Source organism: Carya illinoinensis, chromosome 1, assembly GCF_018687715.1.
Source record: "Carya illinoinensis cultivar Pawnee chromosome 1, C.illinoinensisPawnee_v1, whole genome shotgun sequence".
Taxonomy (NCBI): Eukaryota; Viridiplantae; Streptophyta; class Magnoliopsida; order Fagales; family Juglandaceae; genus Carya; species Carya illinoinensis.
The window spans coordinates 27,641,616-27,666,531 of NC_056752.1; the positions used below are offsets into that span (position 1 = coordinate 27,641,616).

The 24,916-nt window shown below is 38.3% G+C and overlaps 1 protein-coding gene and 1 long non-coding RNA gene across 4 annotated transcripts; both read right to left on the bottom strand.

The window, feature by feature from the left end:
• Positions 1-24,916, bottom strand: LOC122314467 (2-isopropylmalate synthase 1, chloroplastic-like). Of its 3 annotated transcripts, none has more exons than XM_043130097.1 (12): positions 23,591-24,916; positions 22,708-22,921; positions 22,542-22,622; positions 15,438-15,530; positions 15,242-15,328; positions 4,296-4,396; positions 3,810-3,843; positions 3,643-3,717; positions 1,208-1,291; positions 977-1,111; positions 463-608; positions 1-264 (listed from the first exon to the last, which is right to left on the bottom strand). In XM_043130097.1, the coding sequence occupies exons 1-12, from the start codon at positions 24,313-24,315 to the stop codon at positions 237-239; spliced, it is 1,803 nt and encodes a 600-aa protein (XP_042986031.1). In that variant the 5' UTR covers positions 24,316-24,916; the 3' UTR covers positions 1-236. The 3 variants fall into 3 exon arrangements, with proteins under 3 accessions (XP_042986031.1, XP_042986023.1, XP_042986038.1); XM_043130089.1 differs by having other exon boundaries at positions 1-341; positions 23,591-24,914; XM_043130104.1 differs by lacking the exons at positions 15,242-15,328; positions 15,438-15,530 and having other exon boundaries at positions 1-341; positions 23,591-24,915.
• LOC122314488 lies at positions 16,533-21,885 on the bottom strand. The gene is made up of 2 exons (XR_006243717.1): positions 18,355-21,885; positions 16,533-18,276 (listed from the first exon to the last, which is right to left on the bottom strand). It is a non-coding gene; the product is annotated as an uncharacterized LOC122314488 (long non-coding RNA).

Sequence of the window (24,916 nt, forward strand, 5' to 3'; positions counted from 1 at the left end):
TACAGCAATATCTAATTTATTGCAACGTCACTAACCCAAAAAGAAGATATCTGCGTATAATATACATCAGATTTCATCCCCATCAAATTACAAATTTAAGAGGGAAAATCCAGCAGTCAAACAACGAGAGAATCACATTGATTAATGATCCTAACCGGTTTTGTGTAGGTATCATGCAAATGTGATGAATTTGCACAGCTCCTCAAGCAGAGATGGCCGTTCTCTCTGCTGCAGCGTTATCCCGGGACTTCTTCTCCTTGAAACCTAACAACATCTTAATTAACGCACCAATATAGGCCTTGACACTAGAAACAACAATATCCATTTCTGTGCCAATCCCACTGGCACCAAAAAGAAAAGAAAACCCATTTAAGTGCCATGACTCTGGTGTTTTCAGGGTTTATCTGCCAAAATAAGGCAAAAAAAGAGGGGAGGGAACAAATCATTGTTTACATGCCATACCTAAATGTCTGATGAACTGCTTCTCCAGTATGGGCATGAGTGGTTGTGCGACTGTTATCCCCACGAATTAGAACACGGGTGGTAGCTATTGCATCAATGCCTTCTGTGACTGCAGTCAGAGAGTACTCAAGAACGGTTACAGGCTCCTGCATAAAAATGTAAAGAAGAGCCTTAATCGATCATGACAAGTTGTTCTACAAGAAACTCAGCTACGATAACATCACAATTGAAATTAGTTCTAAATCACAAGAAATTCAAATCTAAACTGTACCCCAGAAACGCTCTCATAAAGGAAGATTTTTCAAGGTTTTGTGACTTTAATCTTAACTGTCATACATTACATGTTCTTCAGGATCATCTTTGGATTTTCTTAATTAATAACCCTAATGCTTTCCAACCGCCATACTAAAAGGCAAAGGCAAATATGAGTGTTTTCGGGGAATACTAGGATAACTTTCAAGGTTAAAAAAAAGCTATAGCAAAATACAAAAACTTCTTAACAGTTGTTCCAAACCTTCACGATAAGATCAACAGCTTTGTAAGCTGAATCTACTGGCCCTGTTCCAACTGAGCAAGCAACATGCTCTCTTCCATTAGCATCGATAAGTTTAACAGTTGCCGTAGAAAGACCAAGAGTCCCACATGTAACCTGTGAGTTAGGTTCAAGTGAATCAGAGAAAATGCCATTGTAGTCTAGCCAAATTGGACAATGCATACGACATTCATAAGAAAATTCTAAATTTACCTGCAGATCTTGAAGTTTCCAAACAAGTTCTGGCTGAAAAACTTCATCACAAACGAATGCTCTCAAATCAGCATCAGTAACTCTCTGGAATATTGGTATATAATATATAAGAGTGCAGACCTCTACATAAAAAACAAATAAGGCCACGAGCGCATGGCAGGTATACAATTTAATAAGGCAGAACTACACATTCAAAAAGTCACAAAATCTTTTATTTTTAATGATTTCTACACAGGGCAGACTCTAATCCCCCCCGCCCCCCCCCCCCCCCCCCCCGGTGGGGGTGGCCGGGGCATGGTAACATGTGTAAACAGGCATATACCAAGAACTACTCAAATAAAATATCAACAGCCAACAATCTGAATGCTTGCCAATTTTTTCCATCCATAAAGATACATAAGGACATGGTAACCATTATTGATTAATCTAGTACCATGACATAACCACACTGAGGGACATTCAAGATCCTAAACATAATCCACAAGAAGTTAAACAAGGATCAAGCTTCAGTTCCAAAGAAATAAACAAATGTGATCTGATTCCCATAATATTGTATGACGTCCACTTGGTATCTAGTGTCATCCAAATTTACTTTTAAGGGATCTTTAGGGAATAAGAAGAGACGAGAAATCTGTGAATAGTAGTGCAGTGGTTTGTGAATTAGTAGTGAAATAGTTTTGAGTTAAGATGTTTTATTGGGTTTTGGGAAATGAGAGAAAAAAAAGTTGAATAAAAATGTTATACAGTGAAAATATTGTTAGAATATAATTTTTAATATTGTTTTTGTTTTGGAATTTGAATAGGTTTTATTGTTTTTTATGTTTTGTTTGAAGGTTTGGGAAAGTTGTAATGATTAAGTAATGTTTAGATGAAAAAATTTAATATTTGAAATTGAAAATTGTTTGTTTTGAGTAATGTTTTGGAAAAATAATTATGAGAAATTATGAGATGAGATGAGATGGTTTGTGTTCCCAAACAAGCCCTAAGTCATGTCTTAGATCCTTCCACTTCAGTATGCTGCTGGTTTTGCTACGGTTGCAAGACTTCTAAAATATCTGGCGTAACATAGAGCCTTGTAAAAGCATAGAAAAAAGGGTAGTTTTTGGTTTTTACTACGTTTATGCGAACATTGTGATACCCCATATGATAAAAGGATAAGGTATGTGGTATATGGGATCCCACATAGCTTGGGAAGGAAAAGTTTTTGCTTTTTATAATGTTCTAATGAGGTTCTAATTGTATCATTAACTAGTCTTTTTAAAGTTTAGGCTATATGGTTTGTGCTTTCCAATGTGGTGTTACAAATGGTATCAAAACCTATCCCAAACAGAAGTGCAGGATATGGTTTCATGCTAAGTTATCTATTTGGCTTTTACCACGTTGTCCTTTGTCATTACATATGATGTTGCACTTGACACCTAGTGCAAATAGAAGCATAGACAAGTCTAATCCATCAGGGTACAATCTCATAGACAAAGAGAGGGTTTGGGATAACTTGTAGACTCAAACATCTTGGGATTGATTCTATACTGGAACCCCTTGGATTACTGGTAAACGGTTCTGATGGGTGGGGCTGTATATGAGAAATTTACTCCCCTGGTTGGTCCAAAGGGCTTTGCCTGGATGGGCTTCAACTTCATAAAAAATCTATAACTCTTAACTTAAATTCAAAAGGGTGATTCGAAGAATTTCCAATCTGCCACGAAATTATGCCATGAAACCTCGAGCTAGCTGTAATACTTGAGGAGTCTAAGTTTAGCTGACCTATGTCTAATCCCCCCCCCCCCCCCAACACACCACACAAAACAACCAATTTTAACCTGTTTCTCATAGTCCCATCTTTTCAGGATGGCCTAAGCTTAATGCAACCACCAAAAGCTGTAAAATAGTTGCTGTCCAAAATTTTAAAAAACATCATTCAATTCAGCAAATTTTTCACCTAGAACATCAAGAAGCTATCAGAACCTACTTCATCCAAAAATCCTTGTAATCCTTTCCAACCAAATTTGAACTTTAAAATTATGGGTTACTCTGCCTCAACCACTGACAATGAGTTGAATGTTCAGTAAAATCACAACATTAATGAGACATTCAATGATCTAACTTTCGGCACAAATAACTATTACAGGATTGTATCATTGTGCAAGGAAACCAAAAATACACCTTTTCCCCTGTTAGGCTCCAATAATGACACAATAAACCCATTGAAAGTTTCATACAATTCCCATAATAGAGTGGATGAAACTGCACTGTGTGGTGCTAAACTCTTTTATCATTTCCTATAATTTCTAGAACTGACTCTAAAATTCAAATTTTTTTGGTTATTTTAGTAGGAGAAATTATGAAAGGAAATGCATAAAAGTCAAAGCTCACCACACTCGATATTTTATAGAATCATTAAAACAATAAAAAGGTTATCACTTGCTCCTACTCACCTTTTTCTGATCAGCTACTGCTTTGAAGCGCCAAAATATACCCTCAAGTTGCTCATTGTCAAGCTCATAACCAAGCTAAAACAATAGGATAAACCAACTGGTAAAACCTACTAACAGAAAGAAGGTGATTTAATAAACCAAGCACAATGGGACAAGCAGCAGAGTACCTCTTCAAGTCGCTTTTTCAAACCATGGCGTCCACTGTAACAGTAAAAGACAGTGAAGGGAAAAAAATGAAGAGTTCCATATCATATGAGAAAAGAAATTTCACAATGAAAACAGCTCTAATGGATATACCCATAAACATAGCTATACCAACCAAAATGAAAAAAGAATGTAAGCAGAATAATACGATGAACTGATGTCAAAGAAATGGTTGGCACTTAAGGATCATTATATTTGTAATTTAGACAGGGTAAATCAAATAGTCCAACAGCAGAACAGCATTCAGACTCATTTGCCAGCTGGATGAAAAACTAATTTATGCTTTCATTAAATTTTAGAGAAACTTCATTCAGTCTAGGGATGATTATGGAAAATTCATGAATGACAATCTTCTCTTCACTTTTTTAATGGAAAACTAAAGAAGTTGAAAGTGATGAACTACTACAGCCAGCAAGAATAGAAGCTTTGCACAGTGAAATGCATCCTACCTAAGTTTTCCAAGGACAATTCCAGCTTCATTGGATCGTTCGAAGCCAATATCTTCAGGAGCTATTATCTCGTATGTGCCTTTGTGTTTAAGCATTCCATCCTACAAAATAAAAGGCTTTGTCACGGCAATGCAGACACTGTAGGACAACATTCTAAAATATTCTGTAATAGATGAAACATTGTTTTGGCGTTTAAAAGAAATCCAGATTGAGAGGAAAACATATTTCTAAAAAGTTCTAAAAAGTTTTTCTTTCCAAACAAAGCCTAAACCTATGTCTTCCACCTCAAACTAAAGTATATATGTCATGCCCAAATTGTTACATAAAATGTAATCCAACTCTCAAAGTTTTCAATTTAAAAATATCCAAACTGATTCAACAACTAAGAATATAGATTATGGAGTGCCAATTTTGAAGCTTAGAGCAATGATGCTAATAGTTCAACATGCTAAAATTGTTGTTATAATCATATCAGTAATCAAAGGCAAAAGGCATCCTTAAGGAACTAACCACCATATTGCCTGGGATGGGAGTTGCCAAAAAGGCACTCAGCCGAGACAAGTAACATAGTGACTTCTAATAGCAACTGATTATATGATTTTTTACAAGTACGAAATCTTTATTAATAAGCATAAAATACAAAACCCGAATATAGAGGTACTATGCAAGAGAGACATCTATCCAAAAGACCAGAAAAAGATTCTATTGTAAGCATGGTATATCCAGTCCATAGAAGAACACTGATAAAGAGACTCTTAAATTCCTCCATTGTCCATTCACAGTCTTCAAAGATTCTATCATTTCTTTTATTCCAAATACACCGAATGAGGCACATAGGGATGACTCACTTTCCACACTACTACAATTTGTGGGCAGCCATGTAGCCTTCTCAACATGTTTTTAAATTCCGTTCCATTTTGGCCATTCTGGTGTAGTCTCCAGTACACTAGACCACCTCATTCTGTTTCGCTCCAAATTCCAGTCCCATTCAGTCCGTTTTGGCCATTCCTGCCAAATTTTGGACATTCCGGGCCCTATTCCGTTTCGGACTGTTTTTGTAATTTTCTTATACTTGAATGGTATTTTTGTAAATTTTAAATCCAGATGGTATTTAATTAATTCTAGAATATAAAATGTATTTATATAATTTTAATTTTTTTGTAACTTCATATATGTCTCATCATTCCCTCTTTTTTTAAATGTCATTATTTTTAATAATTTCTCTATTCTTTTATTTTTTTTCTTGTTTTGGTGTCTCAACTCAAGTTTGTGATTTTTTTCAATATATATTCATTTTCTAAATCTTTAACACTTCCACACACACACACACACACACGCACACACACATATATATATATACACACATATACATGATACACACATATATATATAAATATATATTTATTCTATTAGTTAGTTTATATATACGTATAAATATTTATATATAATATTTAATTAATTCCAAAACGGTACAATGAAATGCACCAATACCGAAATATTTCGTTCCAATACTTAAATCAAAATGATCTGACCCAGCCCATTCTAACCTCACTTAAGAAGTCACTCCACAATGCATTTGCAATCTCACAATGTGTAGAAAATGATCAATGGACTCCCTGCTCCTATAGTACATCAACTCCAATCTATTTTGACTATATATACCTTCCTTAAATTATCCATTGTGAGAAGTTTCCCAAATGATGTTGTCCAACAAAAAAAATGCTACTCACTAAGGTGCCATACTCCACCAAATGCTTTTCCATGGGAAGAGTTGTTAACATGAGGACAAAGAATGTTATATAAAGAATGAACTTTGCCAACCCTCTCTCTGAGGGGCCCCAACAAACTTAACAAATCTTGTCTTCAATTCTTCTTCTCATTTAGTATAATATTTTTGTTTCTGATCGATAAATAAAAATTTTATTGATCATGAAAACATTTAGTGGAATATAACAGAGTAAAGAACTCACTAAAAGCATCCTTCTCCCAATCTTGCCTTCTAATGAAGTTAACATCCCATTGAGTAGTATTACCCAAAATCTCCAAATTGTCCACCGCAGAAGCATTCCTTAGCACAATAAACATGATATCATGCTAGAGTCTGATTTTAATCCACCTCCCTCAAATCTCTATGAGCAGCAAAATTTCCCCAACCTTTCCTTATGGTCTACCATCAACCTACCTCGTACGGCCCTTGTACCTCATTCATACCATCCTCCCCACGAGCATCCATATTGGGAGTTCTCTATCTCCCCACCATGGAGCATGGTTGAATAGAAGCAGACTACGAACCCCCATCCCACCTTCCAAAATCAGAGATAAGATCTTGGCCCAAGTTACCAAATGGTATTTTTCTCCTTCCCCTAATCAACCCCATTGGGAATCTCATTGTATCTTCTCAATGAGCATAGCTAAACTAGTAGAAAGTGGAAAAGAAAACATGAAATATGTGGGCAAGTTAGAAAGGCTGCTTTCGACCAAAGTGAACCACCGTTGGACAAATACATAAACTTCTAACTGGCCAATCAAAGCTCTATCTCTAAATAATCTCAACCCAAATTGCCCTTGCCTTAAAAGTGGCTGCCAATGGAAGACCCATATACTTATTGGTGAGGAAGACACCTTCCAATTCAGAATACCTGCCAAAGCTGCACACATTGGCAACCAACCCATTGGAACCTTAGTTAATCCAGTGATGTATCTTCTTTTTGATTGGGTTTCACCTACGGCTGTGGATTGGCACTGTGACTTTAAAATTGCCAACCCTTGCACACGGGGCGTAATCGCTTGTAGTGAGGAATTGCATGTGATGTTTATGCATGATGTTAAGATTTATGCATGTTGTTTAAAAGTAAGTATTATTTATTAAAATGTGTGATATATTTACTTGCTGAGTCGTCGAATCATGGTTTGTTTATATATAGATATATAAATGTGTATATATATACACGTTTACTTATCAAAAAATATATATATTATCAGAGGTTTGTTATTATATTTTAAACATCCAGAGTTCAATGATGGGTCCGTAATCCAAGCTCAGCTCTTTGGAAATCAAGACTTAGTTATGCTACGATTAGAAAGAGTTTCATTTATGTTGCATTTTCTAGTATTAAGAATTTTATGATAACTGAGAAGCTTATGGGTTTTGCAATATCTGATAACATTAAACTTTTTTTTTTTTTTACTCTTTTGATAGGTAAGAAAGACACTTTTATTCATCAAATGAAATAGGTGAAGCCCATGTACATAGGAAGTATACAAAAGAACACCTAATTACATTCTAGAAGTAGAAAACAAAAACAAAAACAAAAATTCATAAGCAGACCCTCCATTAAGTACAATAGCGGAAAACCATTGAAGTAAAGAGAACACAAAAAATTTCCAGATTTCCTCTACGGTACGCTCCTTATTGTTAAAGTACCGCTCGTTCCTTTCCCACTAAATACACCACATAAGACACAAAAGAACCATCTTCCACACAGCAGCCACTTGAGGACAACTATGAAGCCCATTCCAACACACAAGTAAACCCACTATCTTCATAGGCATTACCCAAGCCAGCCCAGCTCTACAAAAAAAACCATCCCATAAAGCCTTAGCCACCTCAGAATGTAGAATTGAATGATCCACCAATTCACCATGTTTCTTACACATGAAACACTACTCCATAACAACCAAGCCACGCTCCCTCAAATTATTGATCGTCAAAATTTTCCCAAGTAATGCTGTCCAAATAAAAAAAAAAAAACAACTTTGGACGGCATGTGAGATCTCCAAATACACTTCCATGGAAAAGAAATGCAATGCTGAACAGTCAACACCTTATAACATGACCGAACCGAAAACCTTTTACTTCCCGTATGCTTCCATAACATTTTGTACCTCTCGTTACCTCTGATAACCAGAGAATACAAAAAAATGAAAAAGTCAGCAACCTCATCAAGTTCCCAATCCTGGACAGGTCTAATAAAACAAAACATCCCACTGCAAGGCTCCATTAGAACAGATCAACAAATCTGAAATGGATGCATGCTGATTAGCTACCATTCGAAAAATAGCCGAAAACATTCTAAATAGAGAAAGCTCACCACACTAAACATCAAACCAAAATCGAATCCTTGAACCCCCTCCAACATCATAATTAACATGTTTAACAAAATCCTCCCACCCTTTCTAATGAATCAAATTTTGAACCTCCAAACCTCCATTTACAATAGGACAACAAACTCTATTCCAGCTCACAAGATGAAATTTATTCTCCTCTCCCACTCCACCCCCAAAAAAATGCACGAAATAATTTCTCAACCCGGTTTTGCCACTCCTACAAGCAATGGGCATAAAGAAAAAAAATAAGCTGGAAGGTTGGAAAAGGTACCTTTGATAAGATTTCTACCCCTTTTGATAAGTATAGCCGCTTCCATCCCGCCAATCTTTTCTCAATCTTCTCAACCACCCCGTCCCAAATATTCTTAGCCTTGAAAGACACCCCCAATGGAAGACAAGATATTTCATAGGAAGAGAAGTGACTTTACAACCCAAAAGATCCACCAAACAGTTGATATTCCACATTTCCCCCACCGGAACCATCTCCGACTTTCCCAAATTCACCTTAAGGCCCAAAACAGCTTCAAAACATAATAACACAGCCCTTAAGGCTTGAATCTACCCATGATCAGCATCACAAAAGAGTGTCATCCACACCACATCGCCCACCCTACAGCAGCCTCCACCATACGGCTCAACGCCTCTATGATGATAACACAGAGAAATGGAGATAACGGATCCCCCTGACTCAAACCCCTCGAGCTCTAAAAAAAAAGACACAAGGATTTCCATTGACTAACACTGAAAACCAAGAAGTAGAGATACAATGTCTAATCCATCCACACCACTTATCCCCAAAACCACATTTCTTGAGCATATAGAAAAAGAAATCCTAATTCACATGATCGTATGCCTTTTCCATATCAAGCTTGCAAAGAACTCTCGGAACGCCCTCCCTCCACTGACTATCTAAGCATTCATTAGTAATCAGCACTGAATCGAGTATTTGCCAACCCCAAACAAAAGCATCTTGGGGCTTAGAAATAATCTTATCCATCAATGTACTCGTACGATTTGCTAGCACCTCAGAGCGAAACGGTATCTGTCCAGTATCATAAAATTGTTCCAAAATCCATAGACAATTGAACAACCTCCCCACTCATCATTCTTGCTAGAGGCTAAGAAATCATTTGAATTACAGTCCATTGACGATTTCAGCTCCACCTCTTTACTGTCTTCTGTTCCACCTAATCCTTTTCTTTTTCCGATTTCCAACTGTCAAAATATTGTGTGAATAGCCAAATGAATTGGCCTTGAGTTCTGTATATTAGATATAGACTTTACAAGAATGCTATACATGGAAAGCATATAAGTTCCCGCATGATTCTAGCCCTATACATTTAAACTATAATCTGTCAAATAATGTATGCTGATTGTACAGAATAATAAATAGAGAAATAAGGAAACAATTGTGGGCTAAAATAAGGAAAGAAGTGTGGACAGCGTTGACAGCCCCCTTCAAATTGATGCAGGTTGATCAACAAGCATCAATTTGCTACTTAGGAAGTAATGTCGATGATGAGTGAGAGCCTTGGTGATGACATCAGCAATTTGTAGTTCAGTAAAAATATGTGGAAGAGTGATAACACGAGCATCGAAGGCTTTATGAATAGAGTGACAGTCCACTTCAATATGCTTTGTGTGCTTATGATAGACAGGATTGGCCGTCATCTGAATAGCACTTGCATTATTGGCATGTAGAGGTGTAGGATCGGTCTCAGAAAAATCTAACTCAACCAACAAACCTTGAAGCCAAATGATTTCAGAACAAGCAAGAGACATTTCCCGGTACTCAGATTTCGTAGATGACTTAGAGACTCTATCTTGCTTCTTACTTTTCTAGGAGATTAATGCATCACCTAAGAACACACACCAACCAGTGATGGAGTGACTGGTATCCGCACAACCAGCCTGATTAGCATCACTATAAACAGCAAGGCGAGTAGAATTGTTTGCAGGGAAGAATAAGCCTCGGGCAGAAGTGCCTTGAACATAGCGTACGATCCTACCGACAGTAGCCAAATGAAAATGACGAGGAGTCTGAAAAAACTGGCTGACTTGCTGTATAGCAAAAGAAATGTTTGGTCTAGTAATGGCGAGATAAACAAAGCTACCTACCAACTTCCGGTATAAATTGGGATCAGCAAGTAAGTCACCCTCTTCTTTGCGAAGCTTGACATTTAATTCCATGTGAGTATCAACAGAAGTAGCCTCTTGTAGGCCAGCTGTAGCCACCAAGTCACAAGCATACTTATGTTGATTGAGGGAAATACCAGAGGGACTACAATGCAACTCAAGACCAAGAAAATATGTGAGAGGCCCAAGATCTTTCATATGAAAGGACTCTGAGAGATGAGTTTTGAGCTGGCCATGTAAGGCAGAATCGGAACAAGTGATCACCATATCATCAACATAAACCAAAAGAACAACAATACTCATGTTTGATTTTCGAAGAAACAGGAAAATGTCATACTTGCTTTGCTTGAATGAAAATAGTAATAAAGTCGTGTGAAATTTATCAAATTAGGCTCTCGGAGCCTGTTTGAGACCATAAAGAGAGCGACGGAGCTTACACACGTGTAGTCGGAGAGGAAAACATTCCCGAGGGTGACTTCACCTTGACTGAGTAAACCCATTGGCAACCTAGAGGAACAATAGTCGGAGGATAGGGCTCAATGTCCCAGGTGTGATTGGCCTCTAGAGTAGCAATTTCTTCCTGCATAGCTTGTCGCCAACAATCATGCTTGACAGCGTGTGAATAGCATGTGGAAATATCAAAATTAGACAATGCAGCAATAAGAGCTAAAATAGAATTGCCAGAATTGGAAGAGGGAAATCCATACCTATCCGGGGGTACAGACACTCTAGGAGAGCGACATACAAAAGGCGTTGGAGGTGCTGCAACTGACTAAATCTGGAGCGTGGTAGGATCAGATATCGGGTGAGCCACCGGAAGAGACTATGGGCGGGAGCGCCTCGTATACACAAAACCTGGTTTAAAGCAAGAACTGACTGGATGAAGATCTGAGAACTGCTACTCAGAGGAGGGAAGAACTACAGTAGAAGAGGATGACACAGAGGACACAAGAAAGAAATGTTGATTTTCAAAGAAAATAACATTCCTAAAAATGCGTTTACGATATAATACAGGATCATAGCAAACAAATCCCTTTTGACACACATTATATCCCAAGAAAGCACATCGAACAGATTGAGCAGATAATTTATGTCACTCATGAGGAGGTAAATGAACAAAATATACACAACCAAATGTATGAAGGTTATCATAACTAGGTTGCTTAGCAAATAAGGAGAAATAGGTAGACTCCATATGTAGGACTTGAGAAGGTAAACGATTAATCAAATGAATAGCATTTTTCAGAGCCTTTACCCAAAACATGGATGGAATAGAAGATTCTAACAAGAGAGTACGTACCACATCTAGGAGATGACGATTTTTGCATTCGGCTACTCCATTTTGTTGAGGGGTAGAGGGACCTGAATGTTGATGAATAATACCCTTAGAAGCCAAGAATGCCTAAAACTCAGTAGACAAATATTCACCACCGGAATCTATGCGTAATGTCTTAATAGAAGTAGAAAATTGATTATCAACATACTCTAAAAACTCAGTAAAAGTACGAAAGACCTTAAATTTAAAGCGAAGAAAGTAGACCCAAGTAAATTTACTATGATCATCAATGAAAGTCACATAGTGAACTAACCGGAGAAGGTCCCCAAACATTACTATGGATAAGATCAAAGCAATGAGATGCTCTACTAGCATGCAAAGGGAAGGGAAGAGTTTTGCTTTTACCAAGTTTGCAAGAAGCACACTCAAGAGATAAAGAAGAACGGCCTTTATTACCAAGTAAACCAAAGTTCAATACATGAGATAAGATCTGAGTATTGGGATGGTCTAAACGATGATGCCACACCATACTAAGATCTGAAACATTATTACAAGCAAAAGACTTAATAGAAAAAACGGGAACAAGCAAAAATAGTGGAAACAAGCGCCCCACTTTAGGTCCCTTCGCGACTCCCCCGTTACCTGGTCCTATGCAACACAACCATTACTAGAAAAATTAACAGCACAATTGTTGTCAACTAATTGGCCAACAGAAATAAGATTCGTGGAAAGCTGAGGAGCAAGAAACACATTAATGAACTTAGAAGAGGCATATCTGACAACAGCTATGGGCAAAGAACTACCATTGGCAGACTAAATAGCAGATTGACCAGCGTAGGGCCGAGTTTAGTAGAATTGTTACCTTGGAACCCCATTGCTGATAATGCCGAAATGAGTATCTGTTGCACTATTTCTTGGGTGCAATAATTCATTGTAGGAGGTGCATGAATAGAGGATGCATCAAAAAAAGAGCCATGTGCTGCAGAAGTTGTTGCGTGAGGAACAATAACCGAAATCTGAAATGCTTGAGCTTGACGGTTCTGGGGGCGAGTATGACATTCTTTGATAATGTGACCCTTCTTCTTGCAATAAGAGCAGAATTTCTTAGGACAATTGGTAGCTATATGCCCATATTGCTTGCAGTAGAAACATTGCAAGTTTTTAGAATTTATAGGTGGTCCTCATCCTTGGGCAATATAAGCCACAGTTGCCATCTTAGAACTGCCATGAGATTGCTCCAAAATAGCTTGAGTACTAAGACGTTCTTCGCAAAGTAACTCACCAAAACAAATATCAAGAGAGGGAACAGGAGATTTGTTCAGTAAAGAGGAGTGGACAGATTCATATTCCGGACGTAGTTTCATAAGAAACTGATCACGCCGGCTAGTCGCGTGAAGAGTCTAAATAGTTGAAAGAGCATCAATAGGAACAACCGCTGTAACCAAATCAGCATATTCATGCCAAAGGGTCAGAAAGGCCGAATAGTAGTCCTAAATCGAAAGGCTACCATGTTGAAACATGGCAATCGCATGTTCTAACTGAAAGCGACAAGCATCATTATTTTGATGATAAATCTTCTTCAAGTAAGTCCGCATAGATTGAGCGGAGCGATGGGGTTGCAAATTGGTGACAATATGGGCTCCATAAAACCAAGAAGCCAAGACATGATGCGTGCATCAAGCATAGCCCATGAAAGAGAAGACCCGACATCCTGAGATTTGTCAGAAGTGGATGGTTTGGCGACATCCGTGCCATCAATATGACCCCAAATGTCTTTTCCCTCGAGGAAAAGTTCAAACTTAAATGTCCAGGTAGAATAATTTGTGCCCGTAAACTTAACACAGGTACGGAATCCATAGTAAATAAATAGAACCTGAGACAAAAGAATGGACCGACACTATTGTGTTGTCTCGAGATGAAATAAAAAGAGCCAAGAGTGAAAAAATGGAAAACCCACGTGCTGAAAAGCAGAGAAGCTGAAAAAAAAACAAACCAAAGGATCAAGTGGGGTCGGGTTCACCATGCGAGAGGGACAGACTGCACCTTTACTCAGAAACTGCCGAGAATAACATCGAGACCTCAAACAGAGGCTGCCGAAAACACCAAGACAACCTACAGAATACTGTTCCGGGAGACTTGTTCGAAGATGATGGTGCCGAGAGGGACAAACCATTGTGCCGAGAGTAACCAAGCCAGCGAGACACCAGAACCACCAAGGGAAGGCTGTGCCGACAGCCACCAAAGCACAGAAGTGCCGAGAGACGCAGAACAGAACCACGAGAAAGACAACGAGGAGAAAAGAAAAAATCACGGGTGCACCACAGGGCCACACAGACTTGACTGAAACACAAAAGCGGCACGTCCAAAACCGAGAAGAGAAAAAATTCGAGGGAAGAAAAAAAATTAGTAGGCCCATGATACCATGTCAAAATATTGTGTGCATAGCCTAATGAATTGGCCTTGAGTTCTGTATATTAGATATAGACTTTAAAAGGATGCTATACATGGAAAGCATATAAGTTCCCGCGTGATTCTAGCCCTATACATGTAAACTATAATCTGTCAAATAATGTATGCTAACTGTAGAGAATAATAAATAGAGAAATACGGAAACAATTGTGGGCTAAAATAAGGAAAGAAGTGTGGACAGCAAAGCTGTCCGTTGACACCAACATGCCTAACCTTTTTTATGGTTTCAAACTGGAGAAAACTAGCCCTCTTTGGGGACTATGAAACCATCATATACTAGGATTTTACTGTCTTCTAAGAAAGCAAAAAAAGTAATGTGACAAGATGCTAAAGGCAAGCACCTTACTGGAACTGCCTTGCTCGAGGTTGAAGAAGTGCCATAAGAGCAACTCACCTTGCCTGATTCTATCCTAATTTAATTATGAAAAACTGCTTGTACTTACAAATGCCCAACATCTGCAGCCATAAGATATGACAGTTTGACTGGGACGATCAATTTGATTACCAGTGTTCTGGTAGTCTAAGGATCTTCTATAAATAATAATAAAAAAGGGAATCTGCTATAAATTTACTACAAATACAGCCATATAAATATGTTGTATACAATCTCTGTAACATTCAATTGAAAAACGATTTCCATGACAAAGCAGAGTTTCAAAATCCCTTAGTAAATCCAACTAAATTCATCTGCAAGGATACCAACCTCCAATGCCATAATCTTTCTGTACTTAAAATCAACCTTTAAGGCCGTCTTTTCAAAAGAAAGGGAGACACAAGAAACCTCAAATTTTATTTCAGCTCAAATAGACAAAAAAACTCAGAACTTCAGATGTTATTGCAGAAAAGACCCGTTTCTTGAGCACGCCTTTACAGATTGCTTGCTAGAATTTCCTACTAACTTTCAAAAAAATGTACAACAGAGAATGTACATTCATAGAGATAATAGGTTGATATGTACCTGGTGGATACCACTTTCATGAGCAAATGCATTAGCACCAACAATAGCTTTGTGTGGCTGCACATGCATCCCGGTGTATTCTTCAACCTAAACAATTATGCTATTAAGTATCATAAGGGAATTACTTGTCAAAAAGAAGTACCATAAGGGAATAAAATCAACCAGAAAAATAGGTGTAATGTGTTTGAGACATTACCATCTTGCTTGTTATATAGATATGTCGGGGATTAATCCCAGTATAGAGACCTCCAAACAGAACCTCCCCATGGTATTTTAAGGTCATCACAACCTATATAGTTGTAAAGCATGTTGAAGCAACTTAAACAATAAAAGTGTAGCAAATGCAGAAGAAAAAGTGGTTAAAACAATACGAAAGGATATAAGGATACCTAACCAATGCAAATTACAAATGCATTCGGAGGATCTTAAACCCACAACCTTGCCCACCACACAAATCTTAAGGGGAACAAAGTGCCATTTGCATTAGAGCTCATAGGCTGGTATTGCACTTCAAAAGGATGTATGAGACGATGAAAACATTGTAAAAAATTTATCTCACTCTGCATAGTTTTATATGACTCAGTTGAATTTGCTAATAAATAATGCAAGAATGCATAAAAAGATATATGATACAGATCAAATTCCATTCAATGATAAGATCTGAGAATTGAGTGCTAAAAGTTTGAAAGATTTCCAAAATTTGACTCTACCATGGGCCAGGATGAAATTTTCAGTTTCAGATGGAAGGTACTTCAAAATGAATAGAAGAAACATAAAAAATATATATATATATACAAAACAGATCAAATTAAGATCTGAGAAGTGAGTGCTAAAACCGGAAAGGTATCTAAAATTGAGACTCTACCATGGGCCAATGGGGAGTTTTCAGTATCAAATGGCAGATCCCTCACAATGAATAATTTGCAGATTTTACGAGCCTGCAAGGGCAATTTAAGAGCTTGAGTACTTTTGATGTAATTGTTGGTCCTATCATCCTTCCACACAGGAATATTATGCAGACCAAAACAATTACCATTGGTCTCAATATGGCGTACAAGAAAAGAAAAATATGTCACAGGAGAGCCGGTTTCATAGGGACTCCCCAAGGCTATCTCCTAAGAAAGATCTCCTAAGAAAGCCTGACACAACCCCTCAAGTTGGAGCATATTAACCAAACTTGGAAAAGATTGGCTCCAACCAACAACTCTTTTTTTTTTTTTTTAATTGGTAAACAAATTATTTTTTATTTATTTTTATTTTTATTGGTAAACAAAATTTTTTTGATCACAAGAATAGGGCAAAAGCCCAAGTATATGGGACATATATAGGAGTGTCGCCTAGCGTGCTACTTCAGTGATACAAGAAATTCATGGAAACTCGTTCCATTGAACTCAATTACAACCACCAACTCTATAATGACTTTGCAAAGATATCAGCAAGTTGGTCTCCATACTTTACAGCAGATATGTTTCCATTTAGTATCTTGTCTCGTACCAAATGTCAGTCCACTTCAACATGCTTGGTCCTCTCATAGAACACACGATTGAAGGCGATGCATATAGCAGCTTGGTTAACACAAGCTAGCAGAATGTTAGTAGTTGCTAGTACGCCAACTTTAAGGAAATATTTTAACATAGTCAACACACTAGCAATATAAGCCCTTGATCTGCACTCTACTTCTGCACTCAACTAGCAACTACACTTTGTTTCTTGCTTTCCCATGTTGTGAGGTTTACTCCTAAAAAGGTGAACCTGCCACCCTGCCCAATCCACATCATTGAAGCCTTCTACCCTAAGATGTAATGCCCCAATGGAAGGCCCAAACCACATGACCTATACTCCAAAAAGACAAGTCAATGATACAATTAGAGTCATCTTGGAACATTATAAAGAGCAAGATATTCTCATTCCCAAGCAACATGGGATCTCATACACCACCTACTCTTATCCTTGTCATATGAGGTATCACAATCTTCCCCTCCTTAAATTCCCGAAGTTCTCGTCGGGTTTGTCTTTCATAGGTGACACGGCTCAAATTCCACATTTCTGGTTGGGATAGGCTCTTATACTATTTGTAACACCCCAATAGAAAACCCAAACCACATGGCCTATACTCCAAAAGGACTATCAATAATACAATAGAAGCCCCATTGGAACATTATAAAGAGCAAAATCTTGTCATTCCCAATGATAGGATCTCATATATCACTTACCCTTATCCTCTTGTCATATGACTCCTGGCCAGCTTGAAGTTCAAGAGAAGTTATTTACTTTTATGTTTGATGCTTATTGCCATGTTCTTGATTGACTGTATGATTGATGAAGTATTTGTGTTATTATTTGCTTATTTGCACAAACCATATTATGTGATGTTAGTTTAGAATGGCACTAACTACTAGAAGCAATGCGCATCTTGAAGGGTCCACCGAACCACAACTGAGCGAGCATGCGATCTTGGTTGCTGTTGCTACTAGACTTCTCCAGCATTTTCCCAACGGTTAAAGCATAGGAGCCAGGACTCCCAAGGTCGGTTGCACTCCAAATCAGTTTACACAGCAACATCCTCCAACCTTTGATGGCAAATTGGAAGCACTCGATGCTAAAGATGGATTAAAAGGATGAAGAAGATCTTTGGGCTCTCTTCTGTACTGGGGAGCAGAAAGTGGAGTATGCTACCTATGTACTAGTAGATGAAGCAGATGAGTGGTGATCTTCTACACGGGAATTACTGCAACTCGAACTCGACAAAGGAGTACCTATCACTTGGGTCACTTCAAGCTAACATTTTTAGGCTAATTCTTTTCCAAACACTTCGGGAAGCAAAAGCTAGACAATTTCTTGATCTAGTACACGGAACTCTGACTATAGAGCGTTATGCTGCAACATTTATAGCACTGTCACATTTCACTAGATACTTGATTCTGGATGAAACGAGGAAAGCAATGAATTTTGAGCGGGGACTACATCTGAGGATTCGCAGTTGTCTTATACCACTTAGGATCTATAATTTCACTTACTTGGTTACTCGAGCAAATCTGGTGGAAGAAGACATGAGGATGAGCACAGAGCTATTCAATCAGAAAAAACGCCAACATACATTGCAAGAGCCTTACCACAACAAAAAGCCTACTTCAAATGATCGTCCAAGGCCATCTTACTGTAGTCAATACTACCCAGTTTGCAAGACATAAGAAAGGATGCATCCAGGAAACTATTTGCAAGGCCAAAATGCTTGCTTCAAATGTGGGGAGCCCAACCATATGGCTCAAGATTGCCTGAAAAAGAATGCATTAGTTTTAGCGGAAGGAAGTGGGCAGAGGGCTATAGCACCAGCTAAAGTGTTTGCTCTTCCTACTGATGATATGGTAGCAAGTGATGATCTTTGTGAGGATGGAGCTACAGGACAGGATTTGAATCAGAGAGACGAGGCAGAGGCCTTGGCTGTTTTTGACATGCTTCTTTTATGAGTTATTTTATTTTTATAAGCTATTTATTAAGCACGTGAGACTTGGTTGATTTTAATAAGTGCTTTCGTAGGCTCTCATTTGGATTTTTTTAGTATTTTTAATAAAGATTGGTTTTAATTATGGAATCTTGTGTATCTATTGTTTCCCTTGAGAAGAAAGTTTGTTAAGGTTAGTAGAACATCAATTTCCCTAGAATTGCTAAAGTATTCCTGAAAGTGGCATCGATGAAGAGAATTAGGAAGTTGGAAAGAAAGGCGAGTAGCGAGATATTTAGGACCTTCTAACAAAGGGATTTGAGTACACACTACATCTTGAGGACGAGATTTCTTTAAGGGAGAGAAATTGTGATACCCCATATGATAAGGATAAGTGTAAGTGGTGTATGAGATCCCATATTGCTTGGGAATGAGAAGTTATTGCTCTTTATAAAATTCTAATGGGGCTCTAATTGTATCATTGACCAGTCATTTTGGAGTATAAGTCATGTGGTTTAGGCTTCCATTGAGGTGTTACAAATGGTATTAGAGGCTATCCCAGCTAGAATTGCAGGACTTGAACTATGCCACCTACAACAGACAAACCAGACGAGGACATCTGGAATTTAAAGGGGGGGATTGTGATACCCCCATATGGTAAGAGAATAAGGGGAGGTGGTATATGGGAGATCCCACATTGCTTGAGGATGAAAAGTTTTTGGTCTTTATAAGGTTCCAATGGGGCTTCAATTGTATCATTGCTAGTCCTTTTGGAATATAGGCCACGTGGTTTGGGCCTTCCATTAGGACATTACATGAGATGACCCTTTTTTTTTTCTTTTTTTTTTTTATTGGCACCAAGTATCTAAGAACAAAATCATGACTAGTTTCGGTGATACATAGGCCATCGGCAAAGAGTTTCCTGCAAGTGCACCTTGAATATTTAGGGGAAAATTTCTCCAGTCTCATGGCCCAATTGTTTGCACCCAGGAGGATTCAAACCTTGGACTAGGAGGGAGAGCATACTACCAAGACCAAGGCGCTTAACACTTAAGTCAACCTTATGGGGTTAGATGGACATTTTCTAACTAGTATGCCTTAGTCTGAGCTCTAGTCAGGTCTCAAATGTTATGATTAAAAGTGTTCCAATGTGTAAGGAGATGTTTGGATAGTGGTAGTTTTCATAAATAGTTCATAAATAGCATACAAATGTCTATGAATTGTAGTGGAACTTTTGATAGGGCATTTTAATAAAGTTTTGTAAAAGTGGTGAGACCATTGCGAATATGTCGGATGTGAAAATAGATGTTTATATGAACGGTACAATAAGTAATTTTAAAAAATATTTTTTTGCCAAAGAAAGAAGTCACCTCATGATGGCTGCTAGCCAAATGATGGAAAACAAGAAATGTGTTAAAGAAAAGCTGGTTTCATATGCCCAGCCCCTACTCCATTCATTTCAATATATAGAAGGAGAATTTACAATGTGGCAAAATATTCTAGAAAGTGAGCTGGTGGAAACGGCAGTGGGGACACCTAACTAGAGACACCTTATCAAGGACATCTTATAAGAGTAAATATAGTATAGCATTCAGTAAATATAGTATAGCATTCTCTATCACCCACTATAAAAACCAAGGGAAAGAGCTAAAAAGAAGAATAAATCTGAAGCTTCCCAAGAACCATTTATCAAGCATAGTTTCACCTAATAAGTAGCCAATATGGGACTCAGCACCCAACTAAACCAGTGTCCTTTTTTTATTTGTTCTCTTTACAATATGTTATAGATAGAACCGATTAACTTCATTAATTTGTGGGATACTCTTTTATGTATAATTAATTTTAAAAATTCTCACTTACACTGTGTTAGTTATCTTTTGTATTATTTAGTGTGATTCCATTCGCTTAAAAGAATGTTTGGTTCACAAAGATATATCGCAAAAGTATAGCTCACAAACTGATGTGATTTGCAGTACATCACATTTAGCCACATCAATTTGTGAACTATACTTATATCCGAACTCCTTGTGAACCTAACACTTCTCTTAACTAAAATTTCCGCTTTGAAGAATTTGAATATGTGAAACGGTTCTTTAAAATGGACTTCTGGTTTTCAATGGCATTGAAAATGCAGCATTAAAAAATATTCCTACCTTGGACAACATGAGGAAGTAGGGCATTGTAGTGATTACATTGATATTGCATGGTAGAAAGAGTGGGGAATTGGTGGATCACCTTCTTTTACATGGTGAGGTTATTAGAATTCTAAGAAATATGATTCGGAATAGATTGAGATGTGGACCTCCTAACATATTAGAAAGGATAGTTTGGTAACCATCAATGCACACCTTTCCAGAGGATGAGCCCATCATGCTTATTATGTCACCTTTGTAAGGAGAAATGAGCATAGCTTCAATGATTGCAACATGCCGGTGACATATCTCAAGTCTTGATTTCTTAATACCTTGAATCATTGGAATATAGCCCAATATGGTGTTGCTCATTCTTTTTTCTATTTGCAAGAACTTCTACTATCTTGTCCCTTAGCTAGTTATGTAAATCTCTTGTGTACTTCTTATATACTGGGGTAACCCCCTTTTTCCTCTTCAACAAAATACTTATTTTGCATTATTTATAAAGATTTCTTATTTATCAGAAAATTCAATTATCTTGCTTATCAAAAAAAAAAAGTACACATATGGGTGAATGTCAAACCATTTTACAGACTCTGAAAATATTCATGACAATCAAAAACATTTTTTTGAAACAGATATATGACTGGGCGCTTGCCTTACAACTTGACCACCCAATCATCTTGTGCACTACGTGTGATCTCTTGCCATACTACTTGGTTAAAAGCTAAATAACCATGCCGATAAGCTAGAGGAATATCACTGCACAAGTTATCACTTCATGCTCCCCAAGTTTCTAGGATTTCTCACTTTTTTCTAGAATTTCTGGAACCCAAAATGGTCTTGCAAGTTTTGAGACCAACAAAATAAATTGTGAGGAAGTATATAAGAATTAAGTCAAAGGGATAGAGAGTAGATTTATATCGTTTAGGTCGTATAAGGTAAAAAAAAAAAGAACCCAATTTCCAATTTTGTTAGGAATCAATTTAAGAATCAAAAGTAAAAGATATCCCAACAATTACTGAATAAAGATAAAGAGAAAGAGAAAAGCTGTTTTTTTTTTTTTTGGGCGGCCGGGCGCGCCGGGGGGGGGGGGGGGCGGGGGGGGTGTGTGAGAGAGAGAGAGAGAGAGAGAGAGAGAGAGAGAGAGAGAGAGAAGCTTGTAAACAAGGATGTAAGGAAATTGGGATTGGGAAATGATGTCATTGAAGACCCCAAGGGGTTAGCCTAAGTAGTGAAAGCCTTGGTCTTGGGGTATTACTCTCCTTAAGTTCCAAAGTTCAACACCTCATGGGTTCAAACAATCCTTTGGGACCACACCTCCTAGTGAAAAGTCAGCGATTTAACCAATTCCATGTAGGAAAACTTCCGAGAGTGCGGTGCAAGAGACCAGGGTTTATTCTTCAGGGGTGGGTCCAAAGAACCCTACCTTGAAGAGGTTTCCCGACATAAAAAAAAAAAAAATGATGTCATTGAATTTTAATTTAATTTTAAGACAATGATTCACTATAAGCAATGTGTCTCTTAAACAATTACCGTGTTTTCACTTGTTACATTATAATCCATAGTCAAATATGTCATAATTTCAATCCATGCATGCCAAGTAGTATCAAATAAGTTGATATGGCTGCCTATCAGACGCTACAAAGAATTAGATAAGTACACATTTCTGAAAAAGTTCACATGATGACACAGGCCTATATCATTACACAAAGTAGGCACTAACCTCCTCAAGTGAAGCATTCCCTGCCCTTTCACCAATGCCATTTATGGTTACTTCCAGCTGCCTTGCACCCGCACATGCCCCCTGAACAAAGATGAAATGAGGTCTTACTACAATCGGATTGTCTTGCCAGGTCAATCAATTGAGTAAAAGAAACTGATTAACTAACCGCTACAGTGTTAGCAGTAGAAAGTCCAAGATCATTTTGGCAGTGAATTGATATGATAACGTTTTCTATTCCAGGTGTATTGGATTTTATGTCAGCAATCAGTTTTCCAAATTCGCTTGGTTCATTAATACCCACAGTATCAGCTATGTTTATAGTTGTGGCTCCAGCCCTGATAACTTCACCCAATATTTCATACAGAAACTCCCTGTCCGATCTGATAGATTGAAAGAAACAGAAGATTGTTATATTTTCTTTTAAGAAGATGAAATTGTAAATGGCCAACAATAGAGACACATCATCACCCATAACAGGGTTTTTTCCACTCTCCTGGTAGGCGATTTTTGGCAAGAACGTAAAGACTTGTCATTCCTTTCTATGCAACTTTAAATAGTTGAACCAGCACCACATTAGCAACATCACAATAACCGTAAACTCCTACCCATGAATGAAAACCGTGCACAATAAACTTACAGGAGGAGAAAATGTGGAAAACAAATCAAGTTAAGCTTTTTCAAAATGAGTTGAGTTAAAACCGCAAGTAATGTTCCGAGGAAGTTATAAGTTCTTCAGCAGCATGACTTTTTTGTTTCGGAAGTGTTAATTTCTGCCCCGCTTCCGAAACAAAAAAAGCGAGTTCTTGACGGAAAATTTCAAACGCACTATTTTCATTCCACAATCCGATTTTGAAACTACCTCCGGACTTGGATTGCATCTCAGCAAGTACGGATTAGTCAAAAGAGCGATTAGTAGAAGTCGGAACAAAGATTAACACCGAGAAATGATTATTTTACAACTCCAATAAAGAATATAGCCTATGGCACAAAATATCTTCACAGAATTAGTCAGAGGCACTAGAAGTGGGCAAGAACCAAAGCATGCAAACCTCCCAGCATCTTCAGCACCAAACTCGACATCCTCGCAGCCCAAACTCCGGGCAAACTTCACCATACTCCTGGCAATCTCAACAACCATCGCTTTCGTCTTCCTCAATTTGTATTCCATGTGAATAGCACTGGTTGCTATAAAGGTATGAATCCTTGGCCGCTTCGCGTACTTCAGCGCCTCCCACGCCGTCCGTATATCCTTCTCATTGCAACGGGCGAAACCGCAGATGACCGGAACGTAGCCGTCCTTATCGACTGCATTACCTACTTCCTTGGCAATGGTCTTGACAGCCTCGAAGTCGTCCGTGGAGGAGACGGGGAAGCCGGCTTCGATGATGTCAACCCCGAGTTTAGAGAGCTGACGGGCGATGTCTAGTTTTTCCTTGGAGGTGAGGGAGGCACCGGGGGACTGCTCGCCATCGCGGAGGGTGGTGTCGAAGATGCGGAGATAGGAGGGGTCGGAGATGCGGTTGGCGATGTATTCGGGGCGTCGCTTTGGCGTGGGGTATGTAGCCGTTATCGGCGGGGTTTGTTGTTGCTGGGACCAGGAGACGGCGGCTTTTCTAGTGGAGGCATAGGGGAAAGGAGGAGGGTGTGAGGAGAGTTTGGGGTAGAAGTGGAGCAGAGAGCGGTGTGGGATGGTTGGGTTGGAGGGACCGGAAGCGAAAATGGAGGTTGCAGGAGTTGTGGAGTAGAATTTGGGGTTTGTGAAAATGGAGGCCATGGAGACCGGAGAGGGATGCAATGATTAATCTGTAAAAGCCGCCGCCCTACTTAGTAAAGATGCTTATAATATGGATCCTCATACAAGGAAGAAAAGTCTAGAGATTTGGATGATCGGTGCTAAGAAAATGCAGAAGATGGTGATTACTCATCTCGATTTTGCTCAGATCTTTAAACAGATGATTGACAGGTTGCATAGCAAGGAGTTGACAGGTTGCATAGAAAGGAGTTGGCTTGTTTTCCTCATACTAGGAAGAAAAGTCCAGAGATTTGGATGATCGGTGCGAAGAAAATGCAGAAGATGGCGATTACTCATCTCGATTTTGCTCAGAACTTTAAACAGATGGTTGACAGGTTGCATATCAAGGAGTTGGCTTGTTTTCCTCGTACAAGGAAGAAAAGTCCAGAGATTTGGATGATCGGTGCTAAGAAAATGCAGAAGATGGCGATTACTCATCTCGATTTTGCTCAGATCTTTAAACAGATGGTTGACAGGTTGCATAGCAAGGAGTTGGCTTGTTTTGCTTATGTGGCTCGATCCCTATGGCAAAGAAGGAATGCTTTCCTCCATGAACAACAATTTACTCACCCTTCAATAGAAT